Source organism: Pantherophis guttatus, chromosome 2 (assembly GCF_059756535.1).
Source record: "Pantherophis guttatus breed Tessera chromosome 2, ASM5975653v1, whole genome shotgun sequence".
NCBI lineage: Eukaryota > Metazoa > Chordata > Lepidosauria > Squamata > Colubridae > Pantherophis > Pantherophis guttatus.
Genome location: NC_142064.1, coordinates 183,032,208 through 183,057,368, shown reverse-complemented (window position 1 = coordinate 183,057,368; position 25,161 = coordinate 183,032,208). Strand labels below are relative to the sequence as shown.

General features: G+C 40.3%; 2 protein-coding genes across 2 annotated transcripts in view; both read left to right on the top strand.

The window, feature by feature from the left end:
* Nucleotides 1-3,750, top strand: part of AFAP1L1 (actin filament associated protein 1 like 1) — a 78,362-nt gene extending 74,612 nt beyond the window's left edge. Inside the window, exons 18-19 of the mRNA XM_034405676.2 lie at nt 377-505; nt 2,179-3,750. Coding sequence (XP_034261567.2) covers nt 377-505; nt 2,179-2,202 — 153 coding nt within the window. The 3' untranslated portion in view covers nt 2,203-3,750. The remainder of the gene's footprint in view (nt 1-376; nt 506-2,178) is intronic.
* A 1,662-nt stretch (nt 3,751-5,412) lies between these two features.
* On the top strand, nt 5,413-22,018 carry GRPEL2 (GrpE like 2, mitochondrial). Its single transcript, XM_034405685.3, has 4 exons — nt 5,413-5,684; nt 14,015-14,171; nt 19,276-19,357; nt 20,007-22,018. Exons 1-4 carry the CDS (start codon nt 5,599-5,601, stop codon nt 20,372-20,374), a joined length of 693 nt encoding a protein of 230 aa, XP_034261576.2. The 5' UTR covers nt 5,413-5,598; the 3' UTR covers nt 20,375-22,018.
* Nucleotides 22,019-25,161: the final 3,143 nt, after the last annotated feature.

The following is a 25,161-nucleotide window of genomic DNA, read 5'->3' as shown; positions in this document are numbered from 1 at the left end:
TAATACATCCTAATTGAGAAGGCTGTCCCTACTTACCAGGCCTTAAAAGGGAGAGACAGTTTTTGTCACTGGCCAATTTATGTTGGAGAAGGTAATTCTTTCCATTTCTAATTTTCTTCACAGAGATAAACAGTGCCTAGAGAGTAACTCCTTGGAATAATAAGCATCTGTCTTCTTCCAGTCTTCAACAAAGTTTGCCAAATATTTTGAGATTAAAACATTCTGATCCTGAACATTCCCCAGAGATCAGAACAGCCTGGTTGGCTCTCTTCCAGTTTGGAACAAGCTGTTCCAAGGTCATTGTGGCATTCCAGGATTGGAACATTTTGACTTTGAAATGGCACACCTATATGGCCGTAACTATTTCTTTTTACAGGACACTGTTACCCAGCCAAATGGAAGTCCCCCAGACCATTTGGTCCCAGTTAACTGTGCATCAGAAATGAGGAAGCGAAGCCCCTCTCTCCTTCCCGCCAACAAAGGGACTGTGTTGCAGAAAGCGAAGGTATGGAGTCCATCTTCATACAACAATTTCAGCCCTTTCCTTCTCCAGAAATTTCAAAGTCCTTCTTTATGTCCCTTTCACATAACCTATTGCTTCCAGCTAGTTTATAAATAGCCTCATGCAGATACCTATTCTGCTGCCCCTATCCTACTACTGCCATGAATCTACTGGGAAATGGGTACATAGCAGGGGTGAAATGCTACCGGTTTGCACTAGTTCGGGTGAACCGGTAGCGGTGGCAGCAGGTGGTTAGAAGAACCAGTAGCGACAGCACAAGGCTCCGCCCACCCACCCAGACACCTTTACTTCTTGGTTTTAACCAGGAAGTAACCTGTTTTTTACCCTCTGCGCATGCGCAGAAGGGTTTGCGCATGTGCAGAGGGTCCAAGCGCGCACAGCACATGCACTTCTGAACCGGTAGGGAAGGTAAGTAGATTTCACCCCTGGTACATAGAATGGCTTCCCTCACCTTCTTTCTTTTTCAAGATGAGTTTTCCAACTTGCCTCCAGAAATGCTGACCACAGTTAGTAGAGAATTTAGATAAAGGGACCAAGGATCAACCTTCCTCCAGCCATGTTACGTGAGTTATGTCTGTGAAAGAGATTGGAGAGTAGGTGTCCAAGGTGCCCTCTTGTTTCCCACCACACCAAAAAATAGCCAAGCTTAAGTTTGGGTCTAGAGGGGCTAAGTGGGGTGGTGTTCTCTTAATTTCCTTCAGCTCCTCCAACCTCAATGTTTCTGATTTAATGGTCTCAGAATGATTCCAACAAGCAAGTTACTTTTGGCCTAGTTACAAACCTGCTCATTGGTTATAGTCAAAGCCCATAACACCAAGTGAGGCCATTGTCTCAGGCAACAGTTGCTAGGGGATTGGAAACAAGACAGCTGGGTTTGCCAACTTGCCTTCTTTTGAAATGAAATTCAGATGCTGGTCCTGTCAGCTCTACACATCAAATGGAAGGATGCCATCTTGCCTTTTGCCCATAGTGCAGCAAAGTGAGGGCCAATCACTGACTTTTGCTGACTTTTTGTGGCAGGGCAAAAATATATGATCTTTTTACGGAGGTTATGACATTTCTATAATAGAAAATATATAGTACATATTTGATCACAAATTTTGGTGAGAATGTTGTTGGTGAAAAAGCAAGTTACAAAAGTTTCTAAAGCAGTGACTGCTAACCTTTACGGCACTGAGTTCCGAAACTGAAGCGCACCGGAACCCGGAAGAGAGCAGCTGCTCTTCCGGGTTCCGTTGTATGCATGTGTGCCAGATGCGCGCATCAGAACTTGGAAGAGAGCAGCTGGCTGGTGCACATGCATGCAACGGAACCCAGAAGAGCAGCTGGCGACAGCGTGTGTCCCCCCCAGAGAGGGCTCTGCATGCCACCTCTGTAACGCGTGCCATAGGTTCGGCATCACGTCTCTAAAAGAATTCCTCAGCAGCATCCAAAGGATATTTGAAAAGCAACATTCATCCCGGGTACATAACTGCGCCTCACTAAATTTTGCCTCCTTTATGAAAGTTCAGCTAGACCCAATATATCTACTCTACTCTGGCTTCAGGACTCAATTTCCTCATTTCTTTCTTCAGTTTATTCAAGCATGGTTATCTCCTTTGTAACTCAGTGGCCTACAATGTTGTTTCCTCACCCCACCCTCCTTTTTTTCCTAGGAATGGGAAATGAAGAAAACATAAGAGGATCTCTGGGCCTTCATCCCTGAGGCGAACTCCTCTCAGATACAGGGACACTCTTGAGAAAGGCTAAAGCACCACAAGAGTCTTTCACCCTGCAAAGAAATTGCAGAATACTGAGAAACTTGGTTCCTCCACAGCGAGAGCAGCCAACTTCCACTAAATGAAGGATTAACAAGCAGAAGAGCTTTTGAAAACTGGCATGGGTAACAGGGAGGGCGGGGACATTGGGAAGCAGGGTGGGGGAAGAGAAATCTTTTCAAGGATTTGTTTGTTGTGTGTGTGTCCTTAGAGTACTCTTTGTTGAGTGGCCTAAGAGGAGCAACTCAGTAGGGTTGGCCTGTCAAGCATCTGGACTGATCCTTTTGCTCTTGGTAATAAAGCAACCAGAGAATAGATATTTTCATGATGGGGATGATGATGGTGGTGGTGGTGAATTTGTTTGGAGATCCTCATTCAAAAAAAAAATCATCTAAAACCTTGGACAAATCTTGTTGCAACTTCTCTCACACGGGAAGCCAGATGAACATTCCTCAGTGCTAGGAAATGAGGCATGACATGGAAGTGCCTTAATCAGTCCTCATGGAGGATATTATTTAAGCCCCCGATTCCGTCAGCCTGATTCAAATCTCCTTTTTTTTCTGCCAAACCACATCAGGGCAGCAACTGTTGAGTAATGAGGGCACAATAGAGTCCCAAAGAGAGAAGACCTAGTCAGAATGATGTTTTTAACTCAGGACTGCCAATTAGGAATATTCTCAGTCTCTCTCTCTCTTTCTCTCTCAGGCTGCTATTTAAGCTGTTTAATGTGTTAAATAAAATCAGTAATGGGTTAGGAGGACATGGAAGGTTTTCTGGGTTTGGTTTGACCCAGGAGATATGTCATCCTGCCTCAATTATTTGTACAATTCCCCTTTCCATTTTTTTCTATATAATCCAATTTGTAATGAGAAAGAACAGTGAAGAAGTTGATGGCTATAGCAAGAAAATCAGCTTCTACAAATGTATATAAATTGCTCCAGAGCTATATCTTTAAAGGTGCTACCTCTGGTCAATGGGACTGCTGCTGAAGGACTTTCCCCATAAATCAGCCACTGGAAGATGTTATGTTTGTTCATAATATAAGTTATCTTCTACTCCCATTTCCAAGAAAAATCCTTCTTTTAGGGAACAGTGGACAAGTTCATTTTACATTCATTTTGCACTACATGGAGGTTCAACTGCCTTAATAAGCATAATGTCTCCGGTCAGTTTTAGGCTTACTAATTCCTGGAAGATGTGAAGAAAACTAAAACTGAATTACACATCCTGAAGAGGAGACCTCAAGGAAAACCCCAATCAATGTCTACAATTACCTTCCTGTTGTGCTATTCCAACAGACCAGAAGATATAGTGGTTTGTCTTTCGTTCACAAACATTAAGTGAATAGGTGCTTTTTTCTTTCTGGATGCATAGTGTGACATATCTTTGATTATTTAAGAACAATCTGCACTTTAACATCTGGATCCTCTGCTCCACTGTCTTTCAATAAAATATGATCTCTGTACAGAGCAGTATGTATTCTTCAGTTTTTCTTCAAACTTTTAGGGCAATGTTGGGTTGCAAAACCATACACTGCATCAGTCTTCCCCAATTTTGTACTTTCCAGATCTATTTGATCTGCTCTTTTAATTCGCCATAAGCCTTCTCGCTGGTCATGCTGGGAGATGCTTATGGGAGTAAGTCTAACATCTTTGAAGGCATCAGGTTTGAGAACACACAACCAAAGCTACAGTTCCATCACAGATCCATCACTTAAAGCAGGGCTGTCAAATTTGCATCATGTGCTGGCCACGCCCACCTAGATTAGCAGGGGGGGAAGTCCCGATACATCATGTGACACCGTTGTGATGATGCAAGTTTGACACCCCTGACTTAAAGCAAACTTTAAGTTTGGTGTCATGGGGAAAGTGCTGGCCTAGAAACCAGGAGATTGTGAGTTCTAGTCCTGCCTTACGCATGAAAGCCAGCAGAGTGACTTTGGGCCAGTTACTCTCTCTCAGCCTAACTCGCCCCATAGGGTTATTGTGGAGAAAATAGGAAGGAGTATTAGGTATGATTGCTGCCTTGACTTACTTATAACATAATAAAAGCAGGATAAAAATCCAATAATCAATCAATCTCCACAGAGAAATAATGAACATATGTTAATTATTTCCTTTTGGTTTTGGGACACAGAACAGCTGAAAACATTTACACAATTATCTTGACTCAATTATGCCATGTAATACTTGCTTTTAAAATCCAGTTTCTACAATGAAGTTCCTTAGGGTCTAAAATTGGAGAAAGGAAAATTGATATTTTTAAAATGGCCCAAACTTACTACAGAACTATTATTATTCCTAGATTCACAGATAATAGTATTATCTGAGATTAAGATTAAGTAAATTTACATATGGTCACCCAGTGAGTTCTGAAATCACAAAGAACTGAAGTTGGCTCTAATGGATCAACCATTACAATACAGTAGTTCTAGCGTAGGTTAAAGCTAAGCTTATTCTATCTGGGATGCAATACCTCCAAACGGCAACAGAGACACAGAAAAACCCGATTGCCATCCAAAGATCCTCGAAATTTTTGCACTTCAGAAGTCATGAAGTCATACTAGTCATAAGTCACGGAGGACAGAGCCGAGAAAAAAACAGACGCAACAGCGGAACTTGCTGAAACCCAGGTAGTTGATTCAGCTCCGTGAGTCTTATGACGAGGAGTCATAATCGCTTCCTCCTAGCTAGAAAGTGTGCCCTACAATGATAATTTCTTCGACTAACATATAATTGACATATAATTCTTGGAGCAAGGAACAATTTTAGGATGTTTGAAAAACGAAGGGAGCCGAAAGGGTTCGCAGAATATGAAGAGTCCAGCGTGCCTACTGTCCCTGTCCTAATGTTTTCTTTTATTCGTATCCTTTTCATGTATTTATAATTATGTTTACACTTGTATCTGTCATAAAATACATGCTTGACGAAATAAAATAAATAAAATTAAAAATAAATTCACAATTAGCTACAACGATGGCGGAACCAGGGAAGTATTACAACCGATCCAGCTGGAAGACGCCCGTGCAATATTATTCTTATTTGGCTGGAAGATAAAACATAGCCAGTACGATTTCTGCCTGCTAGCCTCCTCCTTCGGCCTAATAAATTCCCTCCGTCCCACGAAGTTCCCGCCCTTAAGGGCAGAGCATTGTAATGTAGCGCGAGGCCTGGCGGGAGTCGCAGTCCGGGCTTTAATCAACGGCGCAGTGGCCGCCGGTTGTTGTAGTCGGTCGCGTGTTCTTCTTTTCCCCTCCGTGGGCGTCTGGGAAGCCGCGGGTCCGTTTCGCTCAGTCTTGGCGGAGGCGACGGTGACGGTATGGCAGCGGGCAGGTCTGTGCGAGCGGCCCGGAATTGCTTGAGCCCTTTGCTCCATTTGAATTACCCTCGGTTCCACTCCAACAGGTACGGGCCACTCACTCTTTTTATTCCTCGTCCCTTGGCTTTCGGGCTGGTTATCCTCCGACGCCGCGGGCTCTGGGGGTCGCTTTTTCTTGCGGCTTATCTCAAATGTGCGGTCCCTGTTTGAGGTTGGACGGGGCGGCGTCGTGCAGCTCTATTTGCTTGGTCCCTATTTGCAGAGAAGGTCTTCCAAAGCGAGGGTCCTGGGGTGGGGGGAGGGGAGGGATGTTTCGATTTAAAATCGTTTCCCCTTGGATGCCCCTTGCGGCTCTCGGAGAAACACGAGGCGATGCGGGAGCCGCCTACCGTTCCTCCTGCTGCCTGTGGTTGCTTCGCCCGTGCTCGGGAATGGGCAACTAAGAGGATGGTGTGGGGGGGGAAGGGGGGGCGTCCTGGCTCCCGGGTGCATCTTTTGCCAAGCGGCCCCTTCCCGAGAATTTGGGCTTATATATATATATATATATATACACAAAAGATGCACCCGGGAGCCAGGACGCCCCCCCTTCCCCCCCCCCCACACCATCCTCTTAGTGCAAGCAGCTGCTGGACGTGGCATGATTTGGGCGGCGCTGAAATGCTGCTGGAGCCCCTAAAACGGCCTTTCTTGAGATGGATGCGAAGATGAAAGGCCGTGTCCCGTCCCTCTTTCCAATCGGGTGAAAGAGCCATTTTTGCTCAGGGTTGGGTGGGGAGGAAGCGTGGGGGCGACATTGGTATCGCATGACTCCCTGCGCTATAAGAGCCAGAAGTGACCATATCTGACATCACTCTCCAACCCTGCCTGGTCTTTTCACCTTTCTTTCTCTTAACTTTTCTCTCCCCACAGGCTTGTTTCTACTTGCACACTTTTAAATGAGCTAATATTTTACACACACACACCCCAATTTTCCTCCTTCACACGGATATTTTATCTCAGAGGCAGCCTTGAAAGCAGGAGAAATCCCTACAGAAGAGATTGGGGGGGGGGGGGGAGGAGATTTTCAATGAGAAGACCAGGCTGGAGTTTCTCTGCCACATGTCTTCATTTCTGTACAGTAATAGAGTTGTACAGCTGCTTCCAAGTTTTCTGAGCAACTTGCAAACCAAACACAATATTAAAATATAATACATGGGTTGAAACCTGTTATATTAAGGTATAGCTTGTAAAAGACTAAGCTTTTATCTTTATTGATACAAAGGTAACATTGATCTCCAAATGAGTGATGTTTGCAGGCAAATGCCTCTGAATATGCTGATTAGGGTAGCCATTATGATGCCCTTCATAGAACCATCTAACTCCTTTTATTGCTCTTCCAGGCAGTATCTCTTTAATTGTATACTTGAAAATTAAAATTGATCAAGAAATATTTAAAATTACACTTGATTTCATAAGTACTAACATTAGAATAACTTGGACAAAATGTCAATGCAGACTCAATCATCCAGGCCAAAGGTTGAATCATGGCAACTGGACCTCTCTGCCTAACTAATTTTGCTTTGACTAACGAAGTTGCTTGGATGAGCAACAAAACAGATTAACAAAGTTTGGTCTAGTTGCCATGATTTAATCTGTAGATAAAAATGGACAAAACTTTCAGGTGGTGGGGTTACAATGTCAGGACTCAGACTGAAAAAATAGATCTCTGTGAAACACTTTTGAAACCACAATGAAAACCTTTAAAATACTGCTGATCAACATGATTTTTAAAAATAGTTGGGCTTAATACTTTGGAATAGTTGTTTAGTTGTCCAGGTAGGTTCAGACACTATATATTTTCCAGCAACTCCACTGTTCTGCAATACTATTGGTAAGCAAGCTATGCATATTAATGTAGAACATAATTTATAAATGAGGAAACAACTTTTAGGGGCTTTTGTTGAGTGCTGAGTTATAGTGCCATCCAATTATCTACAACAATATTATATTGGCATGAAATTTGCTGATCCTTTTCCTGCCTCTATTCCCTGTTTCACCCGAGTTCCCTCCAAACATAAAATTTAGCAGATTTTAAACATTTTGATATCTTTAAATGACCTCAAAATTAGATGAGCATGCTTCTATGGATGAATAAGGCCTGTCTAGCTCATGGGCCAAGATAAAAGCAAGATCATGGAGCCATGGCAGCAAAAAAAAATGTAGGGACATGTTTGTGTCATTGTTAATTACAAGTGGGGAAAATCCCATGTATTGTATACACACAGAGTATTTGTATATGTGCCTTCTCTGCTATGATTCCTGCTTATAGAATATTCTTCCCTCTCCCCCAAAATTAGATTAGGTCCATTCCCTTTTGACATTCCAGAAGTCCCTTAAGAACAGGTTATGTCACCAGGCCTGGAGCTTCCAGGACCTGGAGATATATTCAGGTAGCTCCATTGCTAAGAGACAGTTGTTATCCTCTCTGAGTAGTGTTTTTTATTTGTTTTTATGATACTTTTTAATATGGATTTTATATTTTTATATTTCTTGTTTTTATATGTGTTGTTGTCCGATTGTTGTATGCTGCTCACAGTTGTGGTTTGTGAGATAGGTGGCTACACACATTTGAGAAACAAAAACTTCACAAATATACTGTCCTGTGTGTAATGGACCCACAGATGATTAAACCAAAGTAGCAAAAAAGCAAACTTCTTATCCTATATGTAAGTAAATGATTTCACAGCAAATTCTAAAGTTAAACATTGAACTTCCCTTTTGAACTTAGTACAGGATCGGCAAACACCCAGCATGTGATAGATTTATGTCAACTGTACAAACATCTATGTTACAAAAGGCATATGCATTCCCTAGTTAGATAGATTTCAACACCATTCTGAGGGTGTGTTGTTCCACTTCAACTTTACTGTGAGGATGTTCACCGGGGCGTGTTCCAAATCCTATCGCTACCGGTTTGCTCATGCGTGCGTGTGTGCGGCGCTTCTGCGCATGCGTGTCTAGATGGGTGGGGGGAGCCTCCCACCACCGCCACTACCGGTTCGCCATATATGGTGTGAACCGGTAGCAACCCACCACTGATGTTCACCCCAGGGTATCAAGCATACTATCTCTTGGAGATGACTATTGATCAAATTAAAAAGTTTTCTTTCACTTACTCATCTCTACTGTATGTCTGATGGCAGAATGCCTAAAACAGGCCTTCTAGAACTGAAGAAGATTCTTGAACAGGCTCATACAGAAGGAATCGACTGTTGAGATTTTAAACTTGGATTTTTAAAATCCAGATCAAAAATTCACCATCCTTTATTGAACCCTAAATTAAATGGGTTGCTAATACTTAGAAGCATCCAGAAAGAACTAACAGCTGTACTGAATCAATGGAAGCTTTTGTACTGTTTTCAAAGATAGCCTCACACAAGAGCACAGTACTGTACAGGAATCTGTTCTAGAATTGGAAGTGCTATAATAACTAAAAACCGTAAGAGTGCTCATTGTGATTTAGTGTTTTGGAATATCTGACTTGTTACTCTGACAAAATAATTCCTCAGACTCTGTTGAAAAAAGGGATCCTACTCCAGCTGTTGTCATTGAGGCAAGTCCCTTACCTTTCTTCCTTCTTTTCTTGTAACTATGGTTCACACCCAAGGCCATAGATAAGTAGTGCAATTTGAATATTTCACCATTTAGACAGGTTTTTCTAGGTGCTGAAGCATATGACAAGGTAAAGACAAAGGACAGCTCTCTTATATATTAAGTATTTTTAGGATCTGGCCCTAAAGGCCAAAGAAGGTTGATAACTTGAAATAGCAGGAAGTGTCATAAATTAAGCGGGTATGTGTTGTGCTGCTGAATTTACTGAGCTTGGTAAAAGAGAGTGCATGTCTAGACAGTGATTTGCTTTAAGTAAGTTTTTGGCAAAGGCTCATTCAAACTCACTGTCACGCAATAAACAGCATGTGCAGTTATGTTCAGATATAAACAACCAGCGATAAAGTGTAAGCATTTAAAGGGCAGCTTGTTTTAGAGAAGAGATTTATGAGCTGTTCTGAATGTTTGTGAACTTATTTTAAGCTTGTGTCCTCTGAGTGGCTGCCTCACTAATCTAAGCCTCATTCAGGTGTTTGCCTGAACCTGTGGAGAAGAAATGTGGCTGCGCATGACCTGTCCTCCTCCAGCCTTTCTGCCTTCAAGTGAGACAGCTGAAGGGGGCCTTTGTGCTAAGAACGGAGATAATTCAAGGGATCGGGCATCCTAGTTACCTGCTATTAATTTGGCAGGTAAGACTTCAAAATTTGGTTGATTTAATCACTGTCAATTTACAAAAATTCTAATTGCAGATTAAGATTTGCCTTCCGGAAAAAGCAGAAAAGAATTAAAAGGCAAAATATTCCCTGGTGGTCTAGGTACTAACCAAGCTCAGCCCTGCTTAAATTCCCAAGTCCAGATATAATCAACTTGACGGTTCCCTTCTGATATTCAAATATTGCAATTTATTATATGGCACGAGACCCACCATCTACCAAGCAGAGGCATGTCCAACCTTTTGACTTGCCTGGGCCTCATTGAGTGAAGAGGAATTGTCTTGGAATGCATATAACTATTTATAATGTTAAAGTTTATGATCTTGTGGGGTTGCATTACTAGCTGTCCAGGGCCTCATGCAGCCCATGGGTTGCAGAATGGACACCTCTATACTAAACTATAACTTTTTTTTTAGCAACTTATATCACTTTTATTTTTGTATCTCAAAAGAAAATTCCTCTTCTGTCCATGGGTACTTCATGCACAAGCGGTCCTCATTTATCAATTATAATTGGGATTGGCAACTTGGTTGTTAAGCGAAGCAAGTGAAATTGCAACTGTGCTTATGATCTTACTTCAGCTTTCCTTTGCAAAAGTCATAAATGCAAGAATTGGTCACAAAGTTAATTTGTCATCACCACTGTAACTATAGTGGCTGTATGAGGCAGGCATTAAAGAAGAACTACCTATGAGGTGGTGACTGCCAATAGCCCATTTGCCATTAAATGAGTATATAACTGTGTACTTGATAAAGGTTGTCTGTAAGTGATTCTTAGAGAAAGTTTTGGCATTTCCTTTGAGTGCTTGCGTGTGTTTTTTTTTTTTTAAAAAACTAACTTTACTATGCATTGCATGGTTTCATACAATTGACCTCTTGACAGTAAAGACATATTGAATGGAGTGCTGATGTAGAAGGCAGGGGTAGCAACAGAGAAGGTGCCCACACAATGACATTTAAATGAAGAAACCTGAAGCACATCCACTCTACCAGAATGTACCCCAGCAGGCACAAATAATTGGAGATAGACTTTCAGTCAACCAGGCCCTATTTCTTGAAGGACATTATAGGTTAGTGGTCACCAACCAGTGGTCCACGAGAAAATTTTGGTGGTCTGTGGCGCACCCGGGTGGAGGTGCTGCTCTGGGATGAGCAATGGCCAGTCCTGTGACTAGAGCTCTGGAATATGGGACTGGCCAGGCAGCTGATGGTGGAGGCTGTAAATCTCCACTGTAGAGGGAGGTTTGTGCAACTTGCAACTTTGCAGTGCAGTCCTCGCTGACCGGAATGAAGTAATGGTGAAAGGGTGGGTGGCGGTGCAGACGGGCCAAAGCAATGGGTGGCGGGAACCCCGGGCTGTTTCTTCCCCCTGCTGTAGCTTCCTGTTGGCTGAACACACCAGGGGCTGTCCCCGCCCCTCGCCCTCCCTTCCCAGTCACTCCTCGCCTGGCAAGGGAAGGGCGAGGGATCGAGATTCACTCCATATTCCAGAGCCGGAGCAAAACTTCATCTCTTGCTGGATCTCGCAGGCGTTTCTTCCAGCCCTTGTTGGTGCTCCTCGCACTTTGGTCTCTCGGGGAGATGCTTGACTTCCTCTCAGCCCCAAGACACTGGCTGGCCCATGAGATGGGACAGAGAGAAAGAGAGAGAGAGAGAGAATGAGAGAAAGAGAGAGAGAGAGAGAGAGAGAGAAAGAGACAGAGAGAATGAGAGAGAAAGAGAGAGAATGAGAAAGAGTGGGAGAGAGAGAGAAAGAAAGGGAGAGAGATGAGACAGAAAGGGGGAAGAGAGATCAGACAGAGAAAGAGACAGTGAGAGAAAGAGAGAAATGAGACAGAAAGAAAGAGAGACAGAATGAAAGAGAATCAGAGAGAATCAGAATGAGACAGAGAGAGAGAAAGAGACAGAGATAGAGAATGAAAGAGAGAAAGAGACAGAATGAGAAAGAGACAGAGAATGAGAGAGACAGAGAATGAAAGAGAAAGAGACAGAGAGAGAATGAGAGAGATAGAATAAAAGAGACAGAATGAAAGAGAATGGAAGAAAGAGAGAGAATCAGAGAGAAATAGAGACAGAGACAGAAAGAGAGAAAGAGAATAAAAGAAAGAGAGAGAGAGACGAGGGAATCAGAGTGAGTGGGAGAGAGAGAAAGAGGGAGAGAGAGAGAGAGAATGAGAGAAAAAGAGTGGGAGAGAAAGAGAGAAGGGGGGAGAGAGAGAGAGAGAGAGGAGGGAAGTACCTGAAGTGACCCCATCCCGTCACTGGGAGTCTTCAGCAAGTGGCACACTGGATTCGTATTAGTAGTCTGCGGGATTTAAAATTATGAACTTAGTGGTCCCTGAGGTCCAAAAGTTTGGGGACCCGTTATAGGTAATAGCCAGCACCTTAAATTGCACATGGAAGCAAGCTGGCAACCAATGCAACTTTACGCATTGCTGCTCACGTAGCTGCATTTGGAACTTGTAGGTCCTGGATGGTCTTCATGGGTAGCCCAATGTGGAGTGCATTGCAATAAACCAGTTGTGAGGTGACCAGGATATGAATGAAAGGCCTCTCAAGTTGAGGAAAAATTTATTTAATAGTAAATTGTTATCAGTAGCTGGCAGTATAATTATGTGTATATGTACTGAGGAGAAGGGATTGTGGAATCTAACCTTTACCTAATGCTTTTTTGTTTGTTTGTTTGTTTTTGAGAAGTTGTTTTTCCCTTTGCAAACTGGCTAGAGAGGAGATAACATTAACAAAATCCTAAAAGCTAAGGATTTTGTTGGCTGGAAGTCTAAACTATATTACATTCTTATTTATTAATGTAAATTAATAAATTCATAAACTTGCTTGCTGCCACCCTTATTGCCCAAATTATTAGCATAACCTGTCAGTTGGCTTTAATAAAAATCAGTTGCCCCACTCAATTATTAGCTGAATTGCTTAAAATTAAATGTGAGTTTAGGCAATATCTAAGCATCTAAAAGATCATTGGGAAACGAATTAGAATTCCAAATAACATTAGCACATTTAATTAAATGCCTTTGTGACTATTTACCATACCGATTCCCATGTTGCTGCAGCCGAGAATTAAATGTGGATTCAGAGCCTTTTCATAATTGTGTGCTTCTACACAAAGAAACAGCAGCAAAACTGAGTTTTCCTTATTGAAAGCAAAGTAATTTTGTTCACTCAGGTTTTGTATATTGAGTTCTACCTTCTCAGAAAATTTGAATGCCTACATCTGCTGCAGCCATTTCTCAGCTGAGTGAAGTCACCTCTGCTAAATAAAGTACATACAGTTGACTGTTGCATTACATAGGATGTTGATAGAATCCTTTGTAGAACAAGACATTCATATTTCTAAAATTCTAATCAGCATAGACAATAGATACCTGCTCTATGTTTCCATTTTGTTGATCATATACACAATGTTAGCTCACAGTGTAATTTTAAACATTTCCCTGTGTTATAAATGACAAGGGGTGTAGGACTCTCCTTCCTTGTTAGGCAGTTCTTCTTACGTTTTGTGCCTATGTCTTGAAGGTGCTAGACAGGGGGAAAAAAACCTATTATAGTAGATAATGTCCTATGCCCATGATAATCATCCAATCTGTAAATCAGCAACATCTGAATCAAGTTTCCAAACTAAGTAAAAACTTCCTAGCTATTCATTTTTCAGTCTTAATTCTATGAATAAGTCCTTTTTCATTTGGCAAAAAAGTGAACAAAAATAAGAGCTGCGGTGGCACAGTGGTTAGAGTGCAGTACTTGTAGGCTTCTTCTGCTGATCATCGGCTGCCAGCAGTTTGGCAGATCGAATGTCACCAGGCTCAAGGTTGACTCAGCCTTCCGTCCTTCCGAGGTGGGTAAAATGAGGACCCAAATTGTTGGAGGCAATAGGCTGACTCTAAACCGCTTAGAGAGGGCTGGAAAGCACTGTGAAGCGGTATATAAGTCTGAGTGCTATTGCTATCCTTAACTTGTAGTACAATGCTACGGCTAAATTTCTTGATAGAAACCAAAAGCTTTCTAGTTAATAAGTGAATCTTTATTTTTAAAATAAATTTGAAATGGAAAGGCTTTTTGAAAATGTATACTTCACTACATTTTTGGTCTTTGTTGTTTTAGAGGTTTGCTCTTCGCCTTCAGTACTGCTGCACAACAAAAGAGCACAGGGGATGATTGTGGCCCAGAAGATCCTCAGAATGAACCTAGACAGATCCTGAGGGGAGAAAATTTAGAGCACAAGACTATCAAGCTAGAAGAACAACTCCGTGTCTTAACAGTGAGTAACTTTTTTTAGTTTTGACATCCAGAATAAGGGATCCACACATCTAAATTTCTGTGCATTTTCTTAAAAGATTCAGCCCTATAACTTAAAAGTATTTTTAAAAAATCTATGGGACCATATAGAGTATTTGTCATTGACTAAAGCTTAATAGTGCTGCATCTATCAAATTGCAACTGAAACTGAAGATGATTTAGAAATACATTGTTCCAAATAAAATAGCCAAAGAGCAATTTGGCTACATCTGGCTTCTCATGCCAGTGTTAATGAATCCACTTGGTATCTATTTTACTCCACCAGGATGCCAGTGGGAGAGATGAAGGATACTAAGAGATCCAAGAAGAGGGAGTAGTTAACAGTTTGTATCTTCTGCATATCATCTTGATGAGATGATAGCAGTCTTAAATGTCTGAATTAAATGATATTGAAAAAAGAAGGAAAGAGTTTTATTGGCCCTAATGACCATGGAGCAGCCTGGGAATATGGGCAGCAGCATATCTCTTACATCCTTGACCAAGCTTCAGTTATATGAACATTTGATGTTATCATAGATATGCAAGTTTAATATACTGGATACACCAGAAGAACCTAATGATGTGATAAGGTTGACTAGATCAAAAAACAGACTCACAAAATGTTTAGAACTGTACTTTATTGAGATAAGCCATTATAACAGAAACTTGCAAGTTTGAATGGTTTTCCCTCTGATACCAGAGGGAGTTAGGGAGGAGTCAGTTTGAGTCTCTTCCTAAAATGCTCTGGCTCTGAATAGTTTCTTCAAGGTAATCTCTGTGGTTCCCTACCTGATGACATATATCTCTCAAGATTCTCTATAATTGCAGCCAGATTTATGGCAACAGAACCCGTTGTATTGGCAAGGGTTGATCCTATAGCCCAACAAGGCAGCAGAGAGTACTAACGCACCCTAATGGCATCATGACTGAAAGGACTACACTTTGTATTCCTGCTTTCTTTCATTTTGCTATACAAGATGATGTGCAAAGGAAGTTACCCAAAGCACAGTTGATTCTAGCAAGCTACTGGTCCAGAGTAGCTCCAGCCTTGTGCCTGGAAGCTAAATAAGATCAGTTGCTGAATATGGACCTTCCATATTTGTGGTAAAACCATCTTGGTCACAAGATAACCTGGTCCAAGAATGGTAATACAAAAAACAGAAACTTGTGACATGTGAACATGTCTTGAAGTATTGAGTTTCCTACAGATTGAAGATCAGTTCCCAGATTCCATTATGCACTAGAGATTGTGCTTCTCAACATCAGTCCAAATCCAGCCAAGCCTATCAAACAGGTGGCTCAGACTAAATAGGTTCAGGGCTCTTAAGAATATATCTTTGGAGAAGAAAAATACTAACACTTTTGTCTCCTACAAAATTTCTCACTCTATATTTGGTATTCAAGTTGGAAAACACATTGCTATGGCATATACAGCCAACAAGAGATAGCCTTCCTTCCTTCATAGTAATTCTGTAAGAGACACAGCTATCCAGGTGGAACTATAAGGCATTATAAAATAAATAAATTCAACTTATTTGATGCTATCAGTTGTTACTGGGAATACTGCTGTAATATGTCCTTTTCCTGTCAACTGTGTCCCCAGTGAGCAAGAATAGTAGTTGAGTTTTCTCTGATGTATCTCTCTGGTCACTGCAAGATGGAACTGACAATCCCACCCTATGTGGAATAGAAGAGGATCAGGAAACCAAGCAGGGTTGGGATAGAAGCTACCAGTCTTTCACTAACAGTTACATATTATTCTTCCATCTCCATGTGTCTTAACAATTTTGTTATAGTGGAATATACAATAAAGGAAGAATTGAACGATACTCAGCGGAAGTCAATACATGTGACTGAAGGGAAGAAATTTCCTTCATGGGACAAGAAGAAGTCTTAAGTCCAGCTTCTAGCTAGAAGAGGCAGAGTTAACCTTTTCTTGTCCTGGCCATCTTCCAGTGACTTACTCCATGGTAAGTCCAACTACTGTTATTGGGCAGTAAGTGAGGAAGAAGTCTGCAGAGTTTAAAGTTTCCTTTGAGTCTAGCTTGACTCCTGGATGCTTACAGGATACATCCAAGCAAGTTTCTTGGCATGATGAAAAAGTGGTCTCCCATAGCTGCCTTTTAGGATTATTATTTTATTTTAACTATTTTTCACACTCTCTCTATCCTCATCCTTTTTCTTGCTCATTGCTCATGGTCACAAGTAGAGTTCTCAACTCTGCTTACCTTTCTAGATCATCCATCCATGCTATTTGCTGAGGTTACTAAAATAGCCTTTAAATAACTTTGCTGTCTATTACCTTGGAGAATAATTTCTTCTTGCACACATTTTATCACAGTTATAAGAAACAATTTATGTAAGAGCCCTACTTATTTATTTATTTATTTATTTATTTAATTATTTATTTATTTAATTAATTAATTAATTTGTTGCATTTCTATGCTGCCCAACTCCCAAGGGACTCTGGGCGGCTTACAACAGAGAATAAAACAATGCAACAATATCCCATACAAAAGTTAAAAGAAGACATTAAAACGTTAAAACACGTACACTCCAATTTGTGGCCGGGTCTCGCAAGATCACTATAACGAGATCAACGGCCCCAGTCCTGCCGGAAGAGCCAGGTCTTCACCGCTTTCCAGAAGGCCAATAGGGTGGGGGCGGTCCGGACTTCAGGAAGTAATTGGTGCCAGAGAGCCAAGGCAGCCACAGAGAAGGCCCTCCCCGCGGGCCCGCCAGCCGACATTGTTTAGTTGACGGGACCCAGAGGAGACCAACTCTGTGGGATCTTACCGGTCGCTGGGAGCTATGTGGTAGAAGGCGGTCTCGAAGATAGCCTGGTCCTGAGCCATGTAGGGCTTTAAAGGTAATAACCAACACCTTGAATTGCGCCCGGAGACTGATAGGGAGCCAGTGCAGCTCGCGGAGAATTGGTGTAATGTATTTTCTCATTTTCCCAATTTTGTTATTGCTGCTGTATTGCATAACAGTTGCATATTGATCTATGTTAGTGGTTCTCAGACATTTTGTTCTCAGGACACATTTACATTCTTAAAAATGATTGAGGACCTCAAAAAACTTAGGTTTATGTAGTTTGTATTAATTAATTTTTATTGTATTAAATATTAAAATTCAGAAATTCAATTTATTTGACTTAAAGGGCCAGTGAAGGGGTCTCTGAAATGGTCCTTTTACCTATTTCTTGTTTATGATTATGGTGGTAGGGCTGTGCCCATTGGATAGATAAAAAATAGGAAGTTTTAACCATCTCTTCCAACCCCTCTTCATTTCTATCCATTGCAGCCCAATTTGACTTTAGTATTGTGGTTGGTGGTTCTTGCTGCCACCACCTATTTTCCAGGAAGTGGTTCATCTAGGGCCACCTCCTCCTCCGTCCACAACCTGCAAAAAATATAGTGACCCCACACCTTGTATTATTTTCTGGCAAATTTAAAGGAGAAAAAATGAAATAATTTCTGTATCCCCACTTGCTGCCTCTAAAAGTATTGAGATATGGGGCTCAAATGAACTCTTCCTTCTTCAGTGTGGTTGTGGCATCGGCCAGACATCGGTTGCTACAGTCGGATCTGCCTAGAGACTGAGTCATAGTTTTTTGGCCACACCCCTTGCTCCTTCCTCTCAGGCCCAGTTTCGACTCAGTCTGCCTGAGAGAAACATCTCTGGGAAGATTCAGCTATTTGAGCCCATGTCTGTTCAGATGCCATTGGAAATCAGTTTTTCGGCTTCAATTTTTTCAAGCTTGTTTTTGAGGACACCAGTCTACTGCTTCTTTTCAGAGTGCACTGGTCTACTTGCTAGGAAACTAGCCTAACAATAGCTCAGAATGCACCGGTCTACCATGTTGCAAACGGGCACCATTTTGTCAGCCACCTCTGAGCAGCTTTGCCACGGCCGTCTCACCCAAGGCTAGCATTTTTCAGGTTTAGGAGATCTTCTAGGTTAGGTGTGTCAAACTTGCATCATCACATGACGTATCATGACTTTTCCCCTTCACTAAATTGGGCATAGGTGTGGCTAGCGCATGATGCATCTGGCCTGCGGGCCGTGAATTTGACATCCCTGTTCTAAGTGATAAATAAAAATTAAGCCTTGTTGTGAAAGAAAAACAGAAAAAAAGAGAAGAAAAAATCTTAGATAGTCAGAAGGAAGCATTCGATGGCAAATTGTCCACAGCCCCTCTCGGAAGGAGGGAGGGAAGGAGGGAGGGAGGGAAGGAAGGAAGGAAGGAAGGAAGGAAGGAAGGAAGGAAGGAAGGAAGGAAGGAAGGAAGGAAGGAAGGAAGGAAGGAAGGTCAAATTTCAGATGGCAACTTAGGAGGAACTTGATAGCAAAGGTAATGGTGTTCTCCTATTTAGAGCTAACTGCTACAAGGAGGATCCAAATTGCAAACAACACAAAATTACTGAACTTGTGCAAAGAAAAAACCACCAGAGAAAATAAATTATATTAAGAAATATACCCAATCAAAATAATTCATCTTATGCAGAATTTCTAGCTGAGCTTGTTGCTTGTTTTCTAAGACAAGCTAATGCTTGAAGCTAAAGTTCCCTTCTCGCTTATCTGGATTTATTTCAGCTTCTTGCAGATTGTAGCCTTTCTTTAAAGATGTTGGCTCTATTTTTAGTTATGATGCTCAGCTATTTCCTACCTACAGTTTTAAAAAGAACTAAAGCCTGGAGAACGAACAGTTGTAGGGGGAAATTTAGAGAAAGAAGGGTTGTGGAGAATATGTTCTTTTGTTATATGCTAAAATAAGCATTTCTCCTCAGGAGGATCCTATTTAATTCAGGGTCATGAATTCCCTTTCTGGGAATTAAGCTGTCAGTCTTATAAATGCCAGGTGGCATCCCACCTGGAAAAGTGGAAATTGATATCAAGATAATATTTACTAATGTGGCTTCTACATCAGTCTATTTCTTTTCAGTAAATAACAACTCTATTGCCCATGAGTAAGTTATCTCACCAAGCTGCATTAAATATATGCAGTGATATTGAAATCCTCTAATCCTCTGTTACTTGAATTAGAATTCTTTAATCTGATTCTGCTTCTTCTCTGCATGTAGGAACGATACCAAAGAGCCATGATGGATTCTGAAAATGTCAGACGTAGAACACAAAAATTTGTTGAGGATGCTAAGATTTTTGGTAAGTAAACAAACAGGCCAATGTTGTACCAGAGTTTGTTGCAGTGGTACCTCTATATCTCCATATTTCTTATGACTACACACATTGAAAATGATTCCTAAGAAATGCTTTGGACCTCATATGAATCCAGCATCTCTTCTCTTCATTGAAGGAGTCCAGCAATGTTTTAAGTTCTGCATGAGCCTGAAAAAAGATACCACTAGTTCACATAATCCATCCTTAAAGTTAAGGTGATTCATTATATTTATTACACAACAATTTACAGAGTCAAGTAATCATTTGGGGGATCAAAAATCAGTAATAGCCTATGAGACACAATTTTATTACTCCATATTACTAAATAAAATGGAGTATGAAATAATTGGGTTAACTCATTAGTGACCTGAAGATGACAATATAGTGAAACCTCAAAAGAAGATAGTTGCTATGACTGAACAGTTTTTTACAGGTTAAAAGAAATATATTCTAGTGATGCAAACACATGTAATATCTGGATTCCAGAGTTCGGTGGAAGCATCAAATCAGTGTAAATACTTTATTCCCTGAGACCCAGGAAATCCTTCTATTGTAGATAATCCAAGATCCCAAAATGTTTTTATCCTCCTGAACTATTGTCATCCTGATTTTTTGCGTATCTTTGTGTCTGCAGGCATCCAGAGTTTCTGTAGAGATTTGGTAGAAGTAGCAGATATCCTGAACACCACATTGGAGATTGTTGTAGAAGAAGATGATGACCCAACTCTGACCCTGAATAAGATATGTGAAGGCCTGACTCTTATAGAAGTCAAACTACAGAGCATCTTTACTAAGCACGGTCTGCAAAAAATGAACCCCATTGGTGGCAGATATGACCCCTATGACCATGAAATTGTGTGTCATGTGCCAGCAGAAAATATGCAACCGGGCACTGTGGCTTTAGTGACTGTGGATGGTTACAAACTTCATGGCCGCACTATCAGACATGCACATGTAGGGGTGGCAGTAGAATCTCAAGAATGTGATGAACCTGCATCTTAGCAATTGGGATCCTATGAACTTATTTCTTTTGTCCACATCATCATTGCTGCTTTATTTATTAAGCCACACCGGTATGATTTGCTGGTCTCTCAGGATTGGCATGATCATTTGGCCTTCCTTTTCAAGCGGTTATTATTCAATGTTAGTTTTTCCTGTTATGTAAAGATATTTTTTCAGTTGTTTCACAAATGTGGTGCCCTCTTTTCTGATCGTTAATTTTAAGCCTGCATTAAAAGGAATGTAGGATTCATTCCAACAATGCAGAGACCTGTTGAAAAGTCAGTCGGTAAAATCCCATTGATTTCAATAGGTCTTTTCAAGGGTGATTAAAACTGGATCCTGTTCTCTGAAAAAAGGCTTTCTTCCAAGATTTACTTTTAATTTGCTTATTAATCACACTATTTCCTTTTTCATTATCTGTGGTATACATTTCATCTGAGCTTTATTTACAACCCAGAGTCATTCCTATTTCAATCTGGGTTTTTTTTCCATTTATTTTTTAATTCATGTGTTATTTGAGACATTCACCTTAAGCAATACAAGATTTTAATTTTTTTTTTTCACCTTTAAATATGTGGACAATGGTAGACCTGGGGTTCTTTTACAATCAGCCAAGTACATGTTTTGGAGAAGAGGCACCACTTACCCACTTAAGTCTAAGATTGCCTTCCTTCTGAACCCAATTTCAACTGTTCTTGGGCATTCGTAACCCAAGAATGCATGTGCCAAGTCTTCAAGCTTCAACACTTTTCTTTTTGAATGTTTCTTAGATTTGGTTTTGCATCTCAAAATTTCCCTGAGTGCTTTGGCCAGTAAAAGAACATTCTCTGTCCTAAATTACTTTCTGAAAATGGATGGTTAAATATAATCTTTGTTTTCTTGAAATTTTCAAGAAGCTGCTTTCAAGTAGGATATGATACCCTACCCTACCCTAGGATATCTTATCTTACAAGAATGGCTTGGCTAGTTTAAAATTGTGAAGTATTTTGAAGATGAACATCTCTTTGGGGTACTGAGTAATACAGTGGAGTTTATTATGCCCAGCCAAATAATTTATGAAGTTGTTTTTCTTTTAAATTGATTTTGAATTTGGTCTTCCACATTATGATCTAGCAATCCCACCAAACCCACAAATTCGGCATCAAGATTTTCCACATTTCATAAATTGGCTTAATTCAATAAAAGGTCCTCTAAATGTAGCATTTTAAAGTGGGAAAAATCAATACTTAGTATAAAACATATGCTTTACATGAAGCAGGTCAGTTCATAATATTTCAAGTTGTCGAGTCTCTTGCAACAAGATCCTTGTTGTGAAGGATCTTCCCTTGGGACTATGTATTGAACCGTACTATCTAACAATGACTGGACTAGATGAACTAGTGAACAGCAATATATGAATGATTTGTGGACTGCTAATAATTCTGCAAATAATCAGCTGCCATTTTCCAGCACAGCCTGACATATTATCACCAGTGGTGGAAAGAATGAATGGTATTGGCCTTTTTGCGGGGGTTTCAACTTAGGGATAATGAATATGCAGATGTTAACAGAGAAAAATATTAATTTAGAAATGATTAGATGTCATCTGTTTTATGTTTAATTTAGTCTTTTTTTTAAAAAAAAAAAATAAAAGTTACAGAATCACTGAGTAAATTTAATTCAGGATCAAACCTGAGCATGTGAGCTTTGATACAAATGGGACCTGGCTTTATGGAACTGTTCAACTCTAAATAAGCCCATATTGTGCAGCAAAACATAGTTGAGATGGAGGCTATAATGAAGTGTGCTACTGAATCTGTGCTGCTTATATCTGTTGATAAAACAGAGTCCTTGCTATTTTCCTAGAGAATCACTCTTGAACAGCAAACAGATATGAAAAAATCAACTGGCTGACAGGTGAAACTAGGGGCAAGTTATAATGGTGTACATTAGCTCAAGAAACCAACATACTTCATTAAGAAATATGCAATCCTGATTAAGAGAATGATCAGTGCAAAACAAGTAATGATAGACAGCTACTGTGTTAATCTGTAGAGAAGAGAGAGAGAGAGTCACAAAGAATGTAATTAAAGAACCATTGCAAGGCAAGGAATGATTTAAATTATGAGGGGCAGAGAAATGCAGAATGATATTGATGAAAATAAATTGTTTTGGAAGTGGAGGGGAAAGGAGCCTTAGCGGAGTGAATAAAGACTTTAGGGAAGAAATGGCAAACAAGACCGCTCCACAAAAAGCAGACCATGATGGAATGAAGGACCAGCAAATAGACTGGCTCTTCATAATTCCTCTTTGGACAAGGAGAGGACGAGGACTTGAACTTGCTCACAAATGCCCAAGACAGTGGCCTCTGGTGGATTTAGAGCTTTGGGAGAGGAGGAAATAGCCATGTTGCTCCAATCATGGCTGATACCTTTAAAAGGCTAATGGGTTCACATACTTTTCTAATCATTTTCAGAAAATACTTGTTAACTGCTTTTCTGTTGTTAGGAACATTTGGCTCAGATGTAATGCACAAAGTGGGTTTCCTTTGATCCTTAGCTAAAGAAGTTTTAACTAAAAGTTAATTCAAAGCAGCTTTATATAGGGAGGTGCCAGGCAGATTTCTGTTTTTCAACATAATTGAACTTATGTGTATGAGAAAGAAAACAATTGTATAATTGTTGATTGAGGGGAAAAAAGGAGTATGATAGAATTAATGAATCAATTGTATAATTGCTGATTGAGGAAAAAAAGGAGTATGATAAAATTAATGGGCTTGAATTGTGGAATGCTTCGTGATAAGAAAGGGATATGATGAAAGAAAGTATGCATGAAAATAAAGCATGCATGAAAACCTTTAGCAAATAGCTCAACACAAAGTAAAGCACATTGTGCGATGTTCTTTCATTTATTCAGGAATGCTTGTAGATATCAAGTGTGTGGGTTGCAGGAATGAATATGTGTGTACTTTGGTATGCAGATAACACAGTGCTCTTTGCTGAGAGCCCAACTGATTTGCCCAAGTTGGATGCAATTAAGAACATCTAATTGAAAATTAGTTTACGAAAGACCAAGGTCATTGAGTAGGCAATTACAAGTTTTACATAAACAGTGAAAAAGTAGAGCAAAGAGATACATTTGTGTATCTTGTTTGAATGTTTCCAAAGATGGTCCGATGAATCTAGAAATTTTTAAATGCTAGCAGAAAGATAATTCATGGCATATGGTTTGATATGAAGAATGAATGTTTTCCAGAGAAGTAAAAGTGACTCATAAAAGCATACTTCAGCCCACTTAATTCTATGGAAGTGACAGTTGCATACACTGGAAGTTGGATCAACAAGAGAATGACATAATAGTGAATGTTGCTGCTATAAATAAGATGTAGTTGTTTCCTTTTCTTATGCAATGCCTTCATCTATCTGCCTCCTGTTTTGCACTTGTGTAATGTTGCTTACTTAAAAGGAAATACAGTAATGGCTAAATATACACGTAGGTACGTGTCTATAGAGATTACTTATATCCCACTTTTCAAGATACAAATCCTACAAAACAGCTCACAAATCAGTTTTTGTAATTGTATAAATAAAGTTCATGATGATGATGATGATGATGATTTTTAAACCAGTTCCAGGGCAAAAGCAAAAGCCCTAGTGGTGCCAGAGGGAGATCTGAAGGCTTAATTTTTTTTCCCTTCCTTACTGGCTTTGTCCACCCAGTAGACTTACCAAGGGGTTGGATCTACATGAACATCAGACTATAAACTGTACAGGTTGCATTGTACATATGTGGCTAAAACTTATTATCTCTTGAGTCAAGCTCAATTCTGGTGACTTCATGGCCATATCTATGTTGCTGTTTTTTTTTCCAGCAACATAGAGGTGAATTGCTTCATCTGTCTTTGGGGATTTCATGCAACTTCATGAACTTCTAGATCTCATGTGTAATCAGCTCTAACTCAATTTATTACAGGTAGTCCTCCTCACTTAATGACAGCAATTGGGACCGGAATTTCTGTTGTTAAATTATGCAGTCATAAATGTCACATAGTTGTTAGATGTATGTAACTGCTCTGCCTTAGTAACAGAAATTCTGGTACTTCCATTTGCCATTAAGCAAATCATTGTGGATTGTTATGTGAAGACAACATGTAGTTGCCATTTGCCACCTTTTGTGGTTTCCTCATTGACGATGCTTCTAGGAAGCCAGCAAAGATGGTAGCAAATGGCAATCATGTGACTATGATGCTGCTGCATCGGACATAAGTATGATAGCTAAATCATAACTACCTTTTGTTCAGCACTGCAGTCCCATTGTAAATCTGAATGCTTGCTGAACGAGTAATTGTTAAATAAGAGCCATTTGAATTTATTTTTGATTTAAATTTATTGGCTGCCTAACTTTACCGGACTCTAAGAAATGCACTAAACTAAAAAAAAGTTTAAAAACAATTAAAGATATTTAATCAATAGGCAAATCAATGCTGGTAATAAAATCCACAAAACAAAGCAGAGGCCATTAAACAAATAGCAAATATCAACTCCAAGCCAGGGATCAAAGCCAGGGTTTCAAAGCTTTCCAAAACCTCAAGAGAACAGGCTCCATTTTTATCTGGGGGGGTGGGGGGTGGAATCCTGTTTTGGAGGTTGAGGGCTGCAACAGAGAACATGCACTTTCTTAGTCCCACAAGATGGCAGTGTTCAACGGAAGGGACCTGGAGTGAACCTATTGGGCAGGCAGAATCAATTCCAGACAAATCTAACTTAGCTGTTTCAGTTGAAGTCAGTTTAGTGTTACCTGTGGATCTG

Coding starts and splice junctions, on each gene's coding strand:
- GRPEL2 (XM_034405685.3), top strand. CDS start 5,599: ATGGCAGCGGGCAGGTCTGTGCGAGCGGCCCGGAATTGCTTGAGCCCT. Junction 5,685..14,014: donor CCTCGGTTCCACTCCAACAG/GTACGGGCCACT, acceptor TTGTTGTTTTAG/AGGTTTGCTCTTCGCCTTCA. Junction 19,358..20,006: donor TGAGGATGCTAAGATTTTTG/GTAAGTAAACAA, acceptor TTGTGTCTGCAG/GCATCCAGAGTTTCTGTAGA.